General features: G+C 36.0%; 1 protein-coding gene across 1 annotated transcript in view; it reads left to right on the forward strand.

Annotated features, from left to right (window-relative positions):
- The window catches only part of Tacr3 (tachykinin receptor 3), a 99,512-nt gene that overhangs the window by 77,022 nt on the left and 5,823 nt on the right, over positions 1–16,667 (forward strand). The window contains exon 4 of the mRNA XM_058583802.1: positions 15,857–16,053. Coding sequence (XP_058439785.1) covers positions 15,857–16,053 — 197 coding nt within the window. The remainder of the gene's footprint in view (positions 1–15,856; positions 16,054–16,667) is intronic.

Here is a 16,667-nt window from a genome sequence, read left to right on the forward strand (position 1 = left end):
ACAGGAACACAGCACAGTGCTGGCCATCTACAGCAAGATGGTGGCCACATATAAGCCACCCCAGATACCAATCATTCAGGAACCCTAATTCAGACTGCCAGCCTCCTAAACTGCCTGTTGGTTAAGCCACCCAGTCTATGGTATTTAATTATGTATAAAACAATTATTATTTTATTTCTAACTATCAAAACATCATAATCATTTTGACAGTTTTCCCCTGTCATGACGTAAAGCATTATTTTAAATAATTTTCATCACAACCCTGTAAGGTTAGTGAAATTTTACATGTGAGAAAGCTGAGGCTTATAGAGATTAACAACTTGTACATGATCACACACAAATTTAATAGCAAAACTGGCACTAGAATTTACATCTCCTGGCTCTTTACATACCCTTCTATGTTGTGGTTCTAAAGAGCAAATTATTTGCCTTTGTGAAGACCCATGGTCACCAGCACTAACTGTGACTCTTAAGATATTCCTAATGTTATTTGCCATTTCTGCACAATTCAATACTATCCACATACTATTAAATAGTTTTAGATCTTAGAGAAAATCTAAAGAGGAACTTTACTGTGCTCCTGTAGCAGTCTACATAAGGTTAAAAGTACTTTTAATCCAGGATAGGAAAATTCACATAGATCCACATAGGAGAATTCAGTCTTCTATTTTGGGTTATCTATAATTTCCCCATTTCTGTACTTATTATTATTATTCATTTATTCAGAGGGTCATCATATTCTCTTCTATACTCTGGAGAGATAACGAAAGAGACCTTCATGGAATTTGCATTCAAGTGAGGCAGAGAGACACCTCCCACCCCACTTCTGCTGCCAAGAGGAAAAATAAGAATTAATTTTATTGGAAATGTTGTAGAAAGTCAGCAGAATGATATGAAAAAGGATAATTGCAAAGGGAGTTCCCCTTACTCCTTACTTTCTGGTAAATCTCAATAGGTAATCATTGTGTTAAAGAGAAAATCTAGAAAATAATAGAAGTAAATCAGAGAAAGCCTGTCGGACTGCCTAGCTAAGTTCTTATCATTGAGAAAAAGTGAGGCTCACAGAGATCTACAAGAAGACCACTCCAGTCAAGAAAGACAACATGAGCGGCCGATGTGTTTAAGGAACAGAAGGAAGTCTGGATGCTGGAGCAGGAAGGAGAGGGAAGCTTGTGTCAAATGAGACTGGAGAGTAGGGGAGAATCAGCAAAATATAGCAGACGCTTGGAGCAGCAGTAAGAAGAGATGGCTTCATTTCAGATGCACTAAGAAAACCATCCTAAGTAGAGCAAGATCTATTTTACATTTTTTTTTTTTTAAAAGCCACACTAGCTGCTGTTTGGAAATAGAGCCCAACAAGGTGGTTGCTGAATTAGCCTAGGAAAGAGATAAGAGTGCCTTCTCAAAGTTTATAGCAATAATGATGAAAATACATGAAAAGATTTAAAATGCATATTTTGAGTCTGGGTCAACAGAATTTTCTAAGGGATTTAATGAGAGTGCAAATAAGAGCAAAGAAACCGCCCTAACTTCTAATTATCTCGTTTTAGCAACTGAATGGCTGGTAAATGCCACTAACTGTGATGGGAAGGTTCATGGAAGAATAGCTTTTAGGAAGGAGTTTGTTTTTAATGTAAAATTTCTAAGATGTCTTTGGGATGCCTGGATAGATGCACCCATCTGGGGGAAGACAGTGGCAAGGAAGGGCCTAGTCCAAGTGCTGCCTTCTCATCTGACGTTTGGCTGCTTTTCCTGAGAGTGGGCAGAGCTCAGAGGTGCATGTGAAGTCCAGAGGGTGCTGCTGCCAAGGAGAGAAAGGCACAGGATTTTTCCTCACCTGCCTCATGCTGCTGAGTTGGTGAGAGTGCATATGTGACCACTTTCTAAGCCTGGGCCAACTGCCTTTCTGCCTTCCCCATGGGATGCAGGCTGGTTGACCAGACAGGACACACTCTCCCTGCTATGACTTGCAGATCCCTATCCCTGAACAGAACACTTTCAGTTTATCTTTATAGAACAGGGGAAGCACAGCCTGGATTTGGGGGGGGGGGGAAAGAAAGAAAGAAAAGACAAACAAACCTTAGGAGACCTAGCTGCTCAAAACAAGGCACAGTGGAGCATCTAGAATAAGCTGTACTTCATGAACTAGAACACAAATAAGGTCACTTAAATTATGTCATGAAAATGAAATCATGAGACTATTTGACCTTTAAATGTAAAGCTCAATTGTTAGGAAAAAAAAAAAAAGTGAGTGCCACTGTTGAGATGTGAAGAAATAAAACACAAAACATCTCATGCCCATAAGGAAATATTTTTAAACAGCATCTTAGGAAATAGGTCTAGTAAGAGATAAGAATTAATTCATCTGAATAACCAAGAGTTTAATGTATAGAAGAATGTTTAATTTATGTTTTGCTCCTGTATCCTCTTCCTATTTTTTTTTTTTTTTTGACATCCCTGATAGAAAAGAAATGTTTTTGCTAGACATTTGACTAGAATTGAAACAATTAGCTGGGTATCTCTAACATGTACAGGTTTCTTTAGATCCAGTGAAGCAACTCATACAACACATGTAGAACAGTGCCCTGCACATAGCAGGACCTCGACAAATTTTGATTTCCTTTCTGTCTTAGGAGGCAGCTATTTGTTCCTTACTTTTTCTTTTGCGGTGTTGTTTAGTTATTAATAGTTTTTAATAGTCTTTTGAAACTAATTGTAGTTCCAAGTTGTTATCTCTTTCTGAATTATTCCTTATAATTAAAAGCATTTTTTTTTTATTTTTAGCATTGCTGATGTTGAAGAAAGGTAGCATAAGTTTCTTGAACATGTGTAACATGTATTTTCCAATATGTTTACTTTGAAGTACAAAGGAATCTACATTGACACATTATCACATTCAATAAAAATAAGTTCTGTATGAAAATAGTTTTGTGGGTACTGCTGAAATTGAATTCAGTGGTGGATAGCAGACAAATATCTGTGTTTCTCAGTGGTGTATTAAAAATCAACCCAACAGAAAAATGAAGCTTAGGCTGTTATGACATTGTACTACATACTACCCTATTATTTACTCCATATTTTTGGCCTGCCTAGAAGCAATCAAATATCTGGGCACTTTCAGTTTCATACCAATATATATGACATAAGGGAGAATACTTTTTTCCTGAACAAATTCATTTCTCATCAATTTAATAATGTTGTCTCATACTTTATTCATTTATTCCATGAACACTTATTAAGAATGTACTATGTTATTTCTACTTTTATAGGCATACTGAGCACGACTGTTAAGAATCTCAGAGACATTAGATGAAATGACTCTAGATTTTCCATGGTGTAATCCACAAATCTACCTACATATATCCTCTAGAGTCTTCGCTCCCATCACAATGAGTAAATGCCTCCTCTCAAACATTTGTGGATTCTTTTCACTCATACCATCTTGGCAAGCCTTCAGTTATAACCAATGACTGATAGGCTGATTCCATGGAATAAATATCTATCAGTATGTCTAATATTAGGAAGTTATCTTATTTCCAACCTGTTCACCCAACCAGCTCCCAACTTATATCTGTCCATCCTAGCTAACCAAAACAACCACATGTCATTTGTACATCCTTTCTCCATATCTCATTCACACTTTTAGCTTTTCAGTTTGGATTTCACCTCCAAAATTCCACCAGAGGTGCTCTTGTTCAGTGTGTCAGTTTTGTTCATGGAAACTGCGAATTCTTATAAAAATTTTGAAAAGCATTATAAAGTTGATAATCCTCCCTTGTAAAGGAGGGAAAAGTTCTTCTATTGACTTTCCTGTAACAAGTGGTTACTACAGACTCAGTCTGAGGCACATGTAGATTCAGCCAAATCTATTTTATTAATGCTCATCACACTTCAGACACACATCCTAATTCTAAGTCCTAACTGAGTCTACACCTAAGGGTCCCACGCATTCACCTATGACGTGTCCTAAGTCTGGGTCCCTGGAACTTGATCCTTGACAGAGGAGCCTGGCACAGGGGGGACAACAGCAATGGAGGTCTCTGTCTTTTTTGTCCGGGTCCTGTTAGTCCCACAGGCCTCCACAAGGCTGGGTTTTTAAGTCCTAAGTTCAGTTGTGCTTGCAACTAATAACTGAGTGAGCCCTGGTGTCTAGGCCTGGGTATAGACTCTAACTTAAGTCTATCTAAGTTCTGCAATTTATCTAAGTTTTGCATTACATCATGGACATAGTGCTTACAGTCTTTATCTAACACACACACTAATTAATACAATCCACAGTCAATAATCCTATAATATTTTTTGTACCCATATCATTTCCTGACCACACTCTAGTAAGTTCTCTTACAAAACCTTTATTCCTTCCTCCTTACATTACTTTCAACTCTGCCTCTATCTGGCTTCAAAATATCTGAGTTACTCAGGGCTAGATCTGGGCTAGTTCTCCCTTTTCACTTTCTGAGAAATTTCTTTTATTCTTATGACATTAAATATCATCCACACATTTCACTGACTATGAAATATATATTTCAGTTCAATACTTCCTTTGTGGCCTATAAGTTTATGTAATCACCTAGAAACTTGGCATATTAGTTTTGATAAATTCTTAAATATTTTTAATTTTTAATATACAAAACTTGACTCTGAGATTAAATTTCCATTTCTGCCATGTAAACAGCTCTTCCTACAGCCATTCAAACATCGGGAAACAGGATTTCCATTCACCCAGATACTATATTCAGAAAAGTCACTCTTGGGCAATTCTTCTCCCTCTAACTCTCATCTAACCCATCACTAAGCTTTAATGACTCTCCTCCCTAAAAATATCTCCCATTTCTCCACTTACCTCCAACTCTGTTACACTACTTCTCCAAAATACTGTCACTGAGCACCAGGACCATTACGACAACCTCTCCAACAGATTTGCCCAGGTCTGTACTTGTTCTCCTCAAATTCATTTTCCACTCACCAGTGATGATGATGTTCTTTAAAATGTAAATATGTTCATGCTTCTGCTTACAATTTTTCAGTGTTTTCACAGTATATTTTTAAAAGCCCCTAAAAGCAATTTACACCCTGAAAATAATGTACAAGACCTCGTGGAACCTTGTTGCAACTTACTCTACCAACTAAATTTTGTGTATCTTTGTCACTCACAAACTCTGTTCCAGTGATATTTGGTCACATTTGCTTAATCCACCAAGGTTTCTTCCACTGTGGAGCTTTGATTCACACTGTTATCAGGGACAGGGATAATGTGACCTTCATTCTTTTGCCTGAACATTCTCTAGGTTTAAGCTTAAATACTGTTTCTTTCAAGAGATCTTGCATGATAAAAATAAACGCTGGTAAGACAAAGATAAATAAATGATGTGCTTTACAATTAAAGTATTCATAAAATGAGTGGGAAAATCAGATACGTTGATCAACAGATATTTACTGAATGCTAAGAAGTATGCTAAGTTCTGGAGACACAAAGACAAATAATACTTGTGCCCTAATAAACAGGTTTGACAATACCAATTATCTATGTTATAAAATGTATGTATGATGTTTTATACTAATTGGAAAGCATCTAATACTACATGCCAGAAGTAAAAAATAGAGGCTATTCACAGGGTAGACTTGAGGTGCCCCTCCTCAAGGAAGAAAAGAGGTTTTTTGTTTGTTTGTTTTGTTGTTTTTTTTTGTTTTGTTTTGTTTTGTTTTTTTGAGACAGCATCTCAATAAGTTGTTTAGGGTCTTACTAAATTGCAGAGGCTGACCTCAAACTTGTAATCCTCCTGTCTCAACTTCCTGAGCCACTGGGATTACAGGCATGTACTACTGTGCCTCGCCCAGTAGAATATTTTATAGATGAAGAAATGAGATCAAGGCATTCCAGGTGAAGGGAGAAGCATGTGCAAGTTTTGTAGATTTGCTTCACCATAAGTACACATAGGATAACAAACAAATCATTTATATACCAACTGTCTTACTTCATCAAATATTGAAGACAAAAATATTCATTTTTGGTGACTGATCTGTTTTTCTACTAGGTTCAGTACAGGACAGTATAATCTTGAATAATTTATATTTATGCTGTTTCAAGAAGCAAATCAAGTATTTACACATTCAAGATGAAAGGTCAATGGTAAAAGCATCTTAAGATATTAGCTGGCTCAACATTTCAGGCTACAGTGTATTAATCAATAAGAAGGGTTTATAAAGGACTAGTTACAGCAACATATAGCAAAACATCTGTTGTTCTGGTGACCCTAGCCTTTTCCAAAAACCAGTCACAGTTTCGAATTACCAGAGCTCTCCATGCAGCTCCCAGGACAGAGAGAGATGAGATGCCCCATGCCTGTGTCCAGCAGGCTGCTATAGGTCACAGCTGTTTATTCTGTTGCATCCTCTTCTCCAGGAAATATAACTGAAACAGAAATGTTCTTGATGTTCTCCTCATCTATGAGCTTCAAAGAACTTAACCCCCTAACAGTAGCTATTTATTTGGAACTAAAACATCCTTTCAGTAGATCTTTCCTTATGGCTTCCAGTTTAATGAATATGTGAGATTGCTAAGGATTTACACTTCCTATCCATTTGTCTTCAAATGTGCTCTTCCTAATTGAAGAATGTGAATGTAGGTTGTACCATATGAGCTCATAAAATATTTGAAGAATTGAATCTCTATTTCATAATTTTTATTCAGAGAAGTCTATTCATATTCATGTAGATTTAAATAAACCAGTCTCCAATTTCAAGCGACCCACACCATCATTCCAACGTCTTTCCTCATACTTTTGCTTTCTTGCTGAGCATGATAAAAGAGGAAAGAAATAAGGGCTATTTCTAAGGAGCCTGGAAGTTGGGTTTATGCAAAATGAGGATTTAAGAGATTTAGTAATCCTGTCTTTGGACTTCCTTGGGAACTTGACAAATGAATACACCTTCTTAGGTTTAAGCCCTTCATCCATAATTTGGAGAAATGACTTCCATGTTCAGAGATTTTGGGCATGAACATTAAATAAGTTCAGGCATTTGAAAAAAAAAAATTAAATAAACACTAAGCCTTTCACTAAAATCAAAGATGGACACAATTCCACTAACTCATCCATCAGTGCTTATCTTCTGGCCTTCTTTCTTTCAAAGGACAAAATAACTATCAGGGTTATTTTCCTGTGTGATTCTCAAAATCAGTGTTAGAACAACCCAGTTGATGGACAGAGCGAAGCCCTTCTCCTGTGTGCTGAGCACAGAATCTTCATCAACAGAAATTGGTCACAGGATAGTAACTCAGGAAAAAATAGGGGAATAGATGTTCGAAAAGTCAAAAAAGAAAGTCCTTAGATAGCCAGGAAAGTAGGAAAATACTACCATACCTTCAAGAATTTTTAAGAGAGAAAATGGAAACGCAGAGGCAGGAGCTTGCTGTCTATTTTGTCAAGTTACAGGGTAACAAACCTACACAGCTCAATAAGAGTAAGCAGAAAACATTGATCAAAAAATTTCAAATTTGCATTCTCATTACACACCTACCTTCTTGTAGGTATTATTTTATACATTTTGTCCATATGTTATAAATAGCATACTTTTATTACATTTCTGTGTTACTCTGTGACATACAAAGTGGACCACATTTTTAAACCATATTTGATATTCTTCCCTTTGCTAATGTCACAGATGAATCAAAAAACATGAATCTGTCCCAGTGTTTATAGTATGTGGGTTTTACTTCAAAAAAATTATTGTTGAAATTGGTTTTGACAATTTGGACTCCTGAAATAAATAAATCCACTTCTATTGTTTTTTAAACACTAGAAGTTGTTTTCTGGCTCTTTTCTATTTTAACTCTCTTACTCTAAAAGCAAACAAGTCATGTCAGCTCCAGTCCTTCAAAGGTGAATACCCAAGTGTGATAACTAAGAAGACTTTTGCTATCAGCAAAAGGGCTGCTCTTCAATCTAAGCTCCAGTGACAGATTCAAATGGATTTTTGAGTTGTGTAAAAACTAAAACAAATCTATCATCTCGCTCGGCAAGCCAGCTTTCTGCTACAAGGGAATTAGCATGGAAAGGAGTGCTTGTGAAGAAGAAAATATATAACCCAAGAGAGGCCCAACTGAGGAAGTGGAACTGCTGGTCTAGCCCTTATACTGCTGAAAGCAATTCTACTGGCAATCTAAACCTCTCTGGAGATGTCTGTTTTTACTGGGACCCTGTGCACTATTTTGCTTCCTACTTTGCTAGAATGAAGCCACATAACATTCTGTCCTCAGCACCTCCAATATTGTGTTTGAGAATCTGCTCAGGCTGCCATAACAAAATACCTTATACTGGGGCTGGGGTTGTGGCTCAGCGGTAGAGCACTTGCCTAGCACCTGCGAGGCCCTGGGTTTGATCCTCAGCACCACATAAATATAAATAAAATAAAGGTATTGTGTCCAACTACAACTAAAAAATAAATATAAAAGAAAACACCCTATATTGGATTTCTTAAGCAACAGAAATTTATTTTCTCACAATGCTGAAGGCTGGAAGTCTGAGGTCAAGGTGCCAACAGGGTAGGTTTTTCTTCTAAGGTGTACAGATGGGCATCCCTGTGTATTCACATGGTCTTCCCTTCTCTGTTCATTAATCTTTTTTAAGGTCACCAGTCATATTGGATTAGTGCCCACCCTAATGAACTCACCTTAATTTAATTTAATTACCTCTTGAATGACTCTCTGTCCAAATAAGGTCACATTCTAAGCTAATGGGGATTGGGAGTTCAATATATAAATTTGGGGAAAATACAATTCAACTGTCATATCTGCCTCTGGTGACCCCAATTTATGTCCTTCTCACATGCAGAGTGCATTCACTTCATCTAAATAGTCCCCAAATCATCACTCATTCCATTAAAAATTCTCAATTCAAAAATCTCATTATATTTCATTTTGAGGTATGGGCGAGACTCAAGGTATAAGATTCATCTTTGAACCTAATTTCTCTCTAGCTATGATCCTGTGTAGGCAATTAAATTATCTGTTTCCAAAATACAATGATAGGAAAAGCAAAGGATAGACATTTCCATTCCAAAAAGGAGAGATTAGAAAAAGGAAGGGGATGATGGGTCCCAAGCAAGTCTGAAACTTGGCAGTACAAAGTTCATTAAATTTTAATGCTTGAGAATAATCCTCATTACTTCGATGCTATGTCCTCTGGGCCCACTAAGGCAGTAACTCTACTCCCTTGGCCCTGGTCAGTGCCTCAATCCCCCATGCCCTGCTTACAATTTGTGATCTTTGAGTCCACAGTGGCAATGGCAACCCTGCCAACCTCAGAACTGCTTTGGGGTCTTTCTTCCCTTTTCTTGAAAGATAGTGTCTGGTTGTAGCAAAAGAATTCTATTGGCCTAACCTATAAATCAAAACAGTCTAGCAACTTTTCCATTTTGTCCCAACTCTGTCACGTTCCATTCAAAGTTTTCTACTGAAATAAATTCATCTCTATTGAGAACTTCTGCTGAGATACCAAGTTAGGTCTTTAAGCCATTCTTCTGTAATCTCTATCAAATGATGGTCTAGCCATATCCTCAGTATTCTCTCCAGAACTTCCCGTATAAGTTTTTGCTATATGGAGAGACTGAGAATTTTCCAAGTCTTCAAGTTTTTGTTATTATCTATTTAACAATTCATTCTTTAATATATTTCTCTCCTCACACATTTTACCACAAGCAACAAGGAGAAACTAAGCTATACCTTCCATACTTTGCTTAGAAATCTCCTCAGCTAAATATCCAAGTTTACCACTCTTACAAGTTTTACTTTCCACAAACAATAGAGAACAATTTGGCCAAGTTCTTTTCAACTCTACAAGAACTGTCTTCATCCCAATGTTCAATAATATTTCTGCATTTCCATTGGTGACTTTTCCAGGGAATCTTTGATGTTTATATTTCTACCAATATTCTGCTAATGAACTTGATACTCCCAAATTTCAGTATGTACATCACTAAGACTATGAAATCTTTCTCTACTGTCCTTTTCTCTCTGAGCGCTCGCTCACTAGAACTGCCTTTCTCACCCATCTTTCTAACAACAGTCTCTTTCTTCAAGGCAATCCAGGCTTGTTTATTTTCACATTTCACAGTTCTTTCAGCCTGTACCAGTTACCCAGTTACAAAGCCTGTTTCACACTTTTAAATATTTGTTAGAGCAGCACCTTATTTCTCATTATAGAAGCCTCTATTAATTTGCTGGGCAACATAAGACCATAGACAGGGTGGTGTAGGCAATAGAAGTTTATCTCCTCACAATTCTGGAGGCTGAAGGTCTAAGAAACAAAAGGGCAACAGTGTTACTTTCTTCCCAGGCTTCTCTCTTTGGCATACTGATGGCTGTCTTCTCCCTGTGTCTTCATGCCATCCTGCCTCTGTATGACTGTGTGTCTTCTTATAATAATACCAGTCATATTGGATTAGGGGTCTAGTACTTCCTTTTAACTGAATTACCTTTTTAAAGACCCATATCCAAATACAATCACACTCTTGAGATCGCAGGCATCAGAATTTCAACATATGAATTTTGAAGGGAGCACAATTCAGGGCATAATAAACCCTTACAAGTTATCTCTAATTTATAGTCATGATCCTGTAAAACCAATCTTTATACCCTCTCATTTAATGTACAGACTTTTCTAATGCCACTCATCTTCTCTATGTGGCTGCACCCCTCTCTTTGGTTTAAAGTCCTCATATACCTAGACTGCTACAGTGCTCTCAATGCCCAAGTTTCCAGTGGAAAAATAAAATGAGACTGAAAATGAAATATGACTAATGAAATGTAAATAAATAGATTAAAAACAATATATATATGCAATATTGTCCTTTTTTCATGTATGTGCACATAAGTTTTTTTTTCATTGTTTGGGGCTTCACTTAATTTTTTGTAGTCCTTATTCTATTATAAATTGGATGCACATGTTGGTTGGATTGTGTAACTGTTCAGTTTCTTGGATGAAACTAACATAATATGCTTATATTCTCCTAATACTAAATTACTAGAAAAATTCAACTTATCCTCTGGACAACCCACACTGTTTCTAATAAGAACTTTACTAAGTTCTTATTTTTTCACTGGGACTGAAATTCTTAAATATAGTCATTGAAACTGAACAAGCTTAAGTAGCCCATGAAGAAGGATTGTAAGATTTCTTTTTTTTTTTTTTTAGTTAAGTTGGACACAATAACTTTATTTTATTTATTTATTTTTATGTGGTGCTGAAGATTCAACCCAGGGCCTCCCAATGTGCGAGGCAAGTGCTCTACCACTGAGCCACAGCCCCATCCCCTAATGTAGATGTTCTTTGTTAACAGTTTTTTTTAATCACTTATACTTGAGAATGTTATTTTAGCTGGATAATTTATGGTTAAAATAAACAGTCCTATAATTTGCACTTAAGGAAATGCATTGGTCTCTTCCAGGACAGATGTGCAGATGGAAGGTATAGAGAGGTGGTAGGATATGACCCATGGTATAGTTCTTCAAATCAGATGCTCTGGGGAGATTCTAACCAAGATTAGAAGTTTCCTCTCACATGAGATTAACTGTTTCTAGCTCAGACAAGACTAAATCTTGCACTGAAAAATATGACTCCTAGATATTTTAATGGTTGGCAGTACTTTATTTAATTTCTAGACTGATTTTTTTAATGACCTAAACCTTAAAATCACTCATCCTTCTATAATTAAATGTGATAGATGAGAAGAGCTGCAGGCATTTCAGACTAACTTGCACACAATACAAAGATCAGAGATGTTTTTCCCTTAGATACTTGAGGAAAACATGCCCAAAATTTATTCACAGTAACTATAACATGCATTTCAGTCCAGCCTATATGGTTAAAATGGACTCTTAACACTAACAGCAGCAGCACTCTAACTTCAATAAGGGCTACATCACTTGTTTCCACTATAACTTTAATAAGGGCTACAACACTTCTCTTTCTACTAGTAAGTTCCTGCACCAAGGACAACAAATGGCCGAAACATACATGTTGCCATGGAAAATAACTCCCATTGCCTCAGAAGCAGGATATGTCTATCAGCCTCAAGAAATACCGAATATCAATCAACCTTTAAGTCCAGTTACAAAAAAAAATTGCTGAAACACAGTGAAAAATTTGAATCTTCTCTATCTCAGACCCTCATCTTGCCTGAAAATCTTAAGACTTCAGGACTCTACCATCTAATCCCCTTTCCATCTTTGCATTCATAGCTCTCTAGCGTCATTCTCCAGCCACACAACACAGTGGTATCTGCTCACAGCATTTACACATTTTTTATTATTTATTGCTGCTCAGACTTGGGTTTTTTTTTTAATAATTCAAACAGGGTTTTCTTCCTTCAGCATTTTATCAGGATGATAATCGCAATTTTGTGGTTTCAGCATCTCACAAAGCAAAACAATTTCTCCCACCCAAGAGATGACCTTTGTAATTATATCAAAACTAGGATCCCAAAAGTTCAATACTTGAGGTAACTCTGTATGATTTTTGTGAGCAGGGTGCTGAGGTAACAGTATCTTATAGAAATAAAGAAACAAAAATATAACAATTGTTTCACTCTAGAAGAGACTTTCTTTTATGGTCTTTTTGGCTTTTCCTAAATATCTTCAAATATTTTTTCTAAATAATTTGCCAGAAGGTCCTAAATATCCTACCTACATGAATCAGAAATTATCTAAAACCTCTGCTGTACCTCCACATACATTTTAATTGTGTCCATGTTTTCCTAGACTTTTTCCAGGTTTTTACTTGGAAGCCTCTTAAAAAGAATCAGATAGCTTTACTAGATTTTTGCTATTGTTGGGAAATAATTTTGTGCATAGACAGTTTGTGTCCATCTGTATTAGAGGACACATTTAATTGTCATACTTTTCTTGCTCTTAACATTTATTTAAAATGAAATTTAATGTTTTGAAGCACCCAAACAACATATGCTTCTGTTGTTTTTGCATTCATTCTCTTTACCTGAATTTATTTGCCAGAATGGGAAATAGCCACCCTGGCATGGTCATTTTATACACACATGTCCATTTTACATTTAGGGAGCAGTAATTAACAAATGAATGAAATCTTAGACATTACTTAACCAGTATTTTAATTTATTTAATTTTATATTCATTTTCATTCATTTAATTAAAACAAAATTGGCACCTATTATTTCTGAAGTCCAGTCTAGGTGCCTAGAATACATCAGTGAACAAAACAAGCAGGAAAGTCCTGATCTTTTGTATTCTAGTAGGAGAATAAACAGAACACTTAAACTGAAAATAAGGAGCAAGGTAAGGGCCTCTGACTGTGCTGGAATAACAGATTGCAATTTTAAATAGACTCGTGAAAACAGGAACCACAGAAAACTGACAATACGCAGATGCTTAAAGGAGATGAGCAAGTAAGCCAGTGGAAATAATTGGCAGAGGAGGGCTCCAGGTAGGGGGAAGTCAGGGAGCATAATCTGGAGCGGGAGCTTGCCTATTTTGTTCCAGAAATAGTAGGCTGCTTCCACAGTTAAGAATGAAAACGTCAATAGAACCATCTCATTCAGTCTAATCTCCCCAACCCTGTAGTTAGCAGGTATGCATTCAGCCATTCTTCATTGTAATAAACATGTACATTCTTGTAAATAGTATTTTCAATTTTATTGACAAATTTTTGTACTCACCACATTTCTATGCATTTTTACAATGATTTTACTTTTTTTTTTCATTATATTACAAACTTCAGGGTAAGGAACGGATCCTCTATTATATTTCCCAAAATTATTTTCTACACCCAACTGGTATTCAACGTGTTGTCAACTTTAAGAAGGAATAAAAGAAGATTTAATAGTCTGAGTTTTAAAGACCCTAACTTAGTTCCACGAATTGAAACGGTCAAATCTTTTAGTCTTTGTCTCAGTTTCATATTGTGCAACTATAAGACAGTAAAATGTTACATATGTACTATATCGCATAACTTAGATAAAATATGGAACTGACTTTGATTCCACAAATATATGAATAAGATATATGAGGAAAAGTTCAAAAGTCTGAATGTAGTTCTTCAGGAAAAAAATGTAATTTGAAGAACACTGAGAAAATCAAATAACTGCATGGGGTGGCCAGTGATGACATTCTGTGAGCTATTGACCTGAATTTTCTGCTCTGATGCCCAGTTTTTCATCTGCTCAGTTCTAGTCACCTGAATGGTAGTGTTCAGACCTCAAGGGAAACTTTGCCTTCCACACTGATCCATTTCATGCTGTGTCTATTTTAGAACAATGTCTCTCATGATTCTTGACCTTGCCAACTTTCATCCAAATTCACGACTTTCAGTCAAATGACAAGTCCAGCTCATGAATAATGTAGTTCCCTTGTCCTAAGATGTCTCTTAGGCCATATATCAGAATTTTTTTCTGATTTGTGTTAATCTGACTGTGATAAGCCTCAAAAGTGTTTTGTTGAATATATTTTATTCCAATATTTTATGACTTCCAAATTCCCATAAAGAACAAATTTAGGAGACTGATTAACAGTGAGAAATATTAAATGATATAATTCAGGAATATTAATTAATTAATTAATTAACTTGTTTTGTTTGTTTATTTATTTATTTTTGTGGTGCTGGGGATTGAACCCAGGGCCTTGTGCATCAAAATTTAATTCTATTTTACGCATAAAGCTATATTGCTTTGAGTGACTTTGAGTCTACCTTTCTTGTAGATACAGAAATATAGAAAAAAAAATTATTTGATTTAGAGACTCATGAAGCATCCTCTTATTCAACCTCCTGTTACAAACTGTACATTGCTATTCATCATTCAAACATTCTTCATCTGTTTATGACCATCAATATGCCGGTGACCATACTAGTGCAGGGTTCTCTCTGCCTTTCAGGAATTCATGACCAAGTACAGAAGAAATAAAAGTTACATTCTACATAGGCCAAAGCTTTCCAGGATATTATGGTTCAAAACTTTGAAATAAAAAGAAATGGCCTATGCTTATTAAACTCATAAGAGCCAATGGATAAATATCAGTTATATAAGCCATTTGCCTATTTATGGATTTTAAAGTTAGTGAAATTTCCTTAGATTCTTGTGAGTATTCGTAATCACTATTCAGGGAGACCTTCCCCAATATAATATGAGAAACCAAATTAATATTCAGAAGGTTTCAAAGTGAACATGGTTTTAAAATAATCCGAATATCCTTAAGCTGTTGGACAGACTATAATAATGAAGAACCAGCTTAACCCTTGCATCCCAATGTGCCTCCAGAGTAACTTAGTCAGTTTCTCTAAATGAATCTCTCCATTTGACAGTCTAGCACAGCCATATCTAGCTCCTGTTTCTCTCTCCCCAGGCTCTGTATGATTCTGAAAACACTTACTTTCTTCAGGTCAATTAAAATATATTTGTTTATGTTTGCATTAGTGCTTTTCATTCATTTGAGTAGGTAGAAACAGAAAGTTAACCCAAACTACTTTATGCTTTCTTGAGATTTACCTTAGCTGACTAGCTATCTCTTTCCAATACATGTATATATGTGTGTGTGTGTGTGTTGTATATGTGTGTGTACATATGTATATATGTACACACATATATACACATATTTATATACATATATATTTATATATGTGCATGTTTATGCTTCATAGTATATCTTTACATATATGTGTGTATACATGCATGAATTTCTATGGTATATTCACCATTTTTAATATATTGACTATTCCTTAGGCATACTGTGTATTTGATGTATTTAATTATACTGGTATTTGCAGTAAGGTATTAGAACTATTATGCCTAATTTTTAAAATTTTTTAACAATGACTTCTTTGTTTCTTTCCAGGTTGTAAAAATGATGATCATCGTTGTGGTGACATTTGCCATCTGCTGGCTACCCTATCATATTTACTTCATTCTCACTGCGATCTATCAACAATTAAATAGATGGAAATACATCCAGCAGGTCTACCTGGCCAGCTTTTGGCTGGCAATGAGCTCAACCATGTACAACCCCATCATCTACTGCTGTCTGAATAAGAGGTAAAAAATGAACCCACCCAATCAAGCCTTTTATCACCCCTGCCTTTGCTGGAAGTACATGTTGTGCCCATTTCTTGGTGCTAATTTAAAATACAGAAAGACAGGAGAATGTAAATATCTGCTGAGAGGAGAACAGAGATTGGTTTTTAAGGGGTTCACCCTACTTCACAAAATGTCACATTTAAAAATTACATGCTCAAAACAGTGTTTGAAGAAGTTATAATTGGACATTTTTTGTATGTGGGCCACTTCTCTCTCCAAACTCTTCAGAATTTTACCTGCCAAGGAAAAAGAAATGATTAAAAGTGGTGAATTGAAAATGTGTTCGAATCTTCAAGGAAATAAAGGTGCACAGATAATGCCTATAAGATGGAGAGTTGATGACTTAGGTGAATGGGCTGTGTTAGAAAAGATGTCTCATAAACTGACTTTAAAATAGATGTTGCTGTGAGAGTGAGATAACAAACAGGAAGGACAAGGAGAATCCTAGTCTCCTAGTCCTCCTTCCCATGAAACAATGAGGGGTGATTTCTAGAGGATGCAGTTTCCACTGAGATGGATTGTAAAGTCAGGGAGAAAGGGAAAAATGTTCATAAAGCTTTTAAAATATCAGG

Source organism: Marmota monax, unplaced genomic scaffold, assembly GCF_021218885.2.
Source record: "Marmota monax isolate L192 unplaced genomic scaffold, Marmota_monax_Labrador192_F-V1.1 WCK01_AAM20220418_F8-fsc00002, whole genome shotgun sequence".
In the NCBI taxonomy this organism is placed as follows: Eukaryota; Metazoa; Chordata; class Mammalia; order Rodentia; family Sciuridae; genus Marmota; species Marmota monax.